The sequence below is a fragment of the Micromesistius poutassou genome (genome assembly GCF_964030765.1).
Source record: "Micromesistius poutassou genome assembly, chromosome: 22".
Lineage (NCBI taxonomy): Eukaryota > Metazoa > Chordata > Actinopteri > Gadiformes > Gadidae > Micromesistius > Micromesistius poutassou.
The window spans coordinates 7,694,271-7,695,266 of NC_140292.1; the positions used below are offsets into that span (position 1 = coordinate 7,694,271).

General features: G+C 63.4%; 1 protein-coding gene across 1 annotated transcript; it reads right to left on the minus strand.

The window, feature by feature from the left end:
• Positions 1–232: 232 nt before the first annotated feature.
• pmchl (pro-melanin-concentrating hormone, like) lies at positions 233–685 on the minus strand (the record flags this gene model as incomplete). The annotated part of the gene is made up of 1 exon (XM_084486308.1): positions 233–685. One exon carries the CDS (start codon positions 683–685, stop codon positions 233–235), a length of 453 nt encoding a protein of 150 aa, XP_084342434.1.
• Positions 686–996: the final 311 nt, after the last annotated feature.

A 996-nucleotide genomic window follows, 5' to 3' on the forward strand; every position in this document is an offset into this window, starting at 1 on the left:
GGAGGAGGAGGAGGAGGAGGAGGTAGAGGGGGAGGTAGAGGAGGTGAAGGGGGAGGAGGTAGAGGAGGTGAAGGAGGAGGAGGTGGAGGAGGAAGAGGGGGAGGTGGAGGAGGAGGAGGATGAGGAGGAGGTAGGGGAGGTGGAGGAGGAGGAGGAGGAAGAGGTGGAGGAGGAGGTAAGGGAGTCCACGGCAGTGACGATGATGAAGGAGGAGAGGGCCTCCGTCCAGTCTCTATGCCTCCCAGCAGGGCCGGTACACCCTCCCCACCATGCACCTCATGGTGTCCCGCTTGCGGAGGGCCATCCCGGGCTCCAGCCCCATCAACCGCTCCCGGTGCTCCAGCGTCAGGCTGCTGTCCCCGGCCTTCGTCTGCTGATGCTGCTGCTGCTGCTGCTGCTTGTAGTAGGACAGAGCCCTCAGGTTCCTCAGCACCGCCGCGTCGGCCATCATCACGATCACCCTGGGACTCCCGCTTCTGCCCACTGTGATGGCCGGGTCGCCGCCGGCCAGGGACTGCTCGGCGGCCTCCTCCTCGCCGAGGAGCAGGGAGCTCAGGGCGTCCTGCTCCAAGGAGGAGTCGCCGTCGTCAACGCTCTTGCTCACGGGCACCGTGTCGGCCGAGGCGTAGCACTGGAAGAAGAGCGCGGCGGCGAAGAGGGCGGGCATCACGGCGGACTGTCTCATGGCGGCGGCGGCGGGTTCTCGTTGGCTCTGTTTTTCGCCGGAGAGCTGGTTTGCAGGCGACAAGGAGGAGATGAGGCAGGAGATGCTCTGGCGTTGCTGCTCTGAACTTTGGTGGTTCTTGGCCGGGCTTTTATAGCGCTCAGATCTATGGGATTAAAAAGCCGGGTTGGGACCGTACTTGTGTTCGGCGTCTGCGTCGGCTTTTCTCCCCCCGCGGAGAACCGGATATTATCTCAAAGGTGTAGAAAGAGGGGATGATCTCAAGTGTTTTGGTGAAGACCAGCAACGAGCTCACGCCTCAGAGCTCGGCG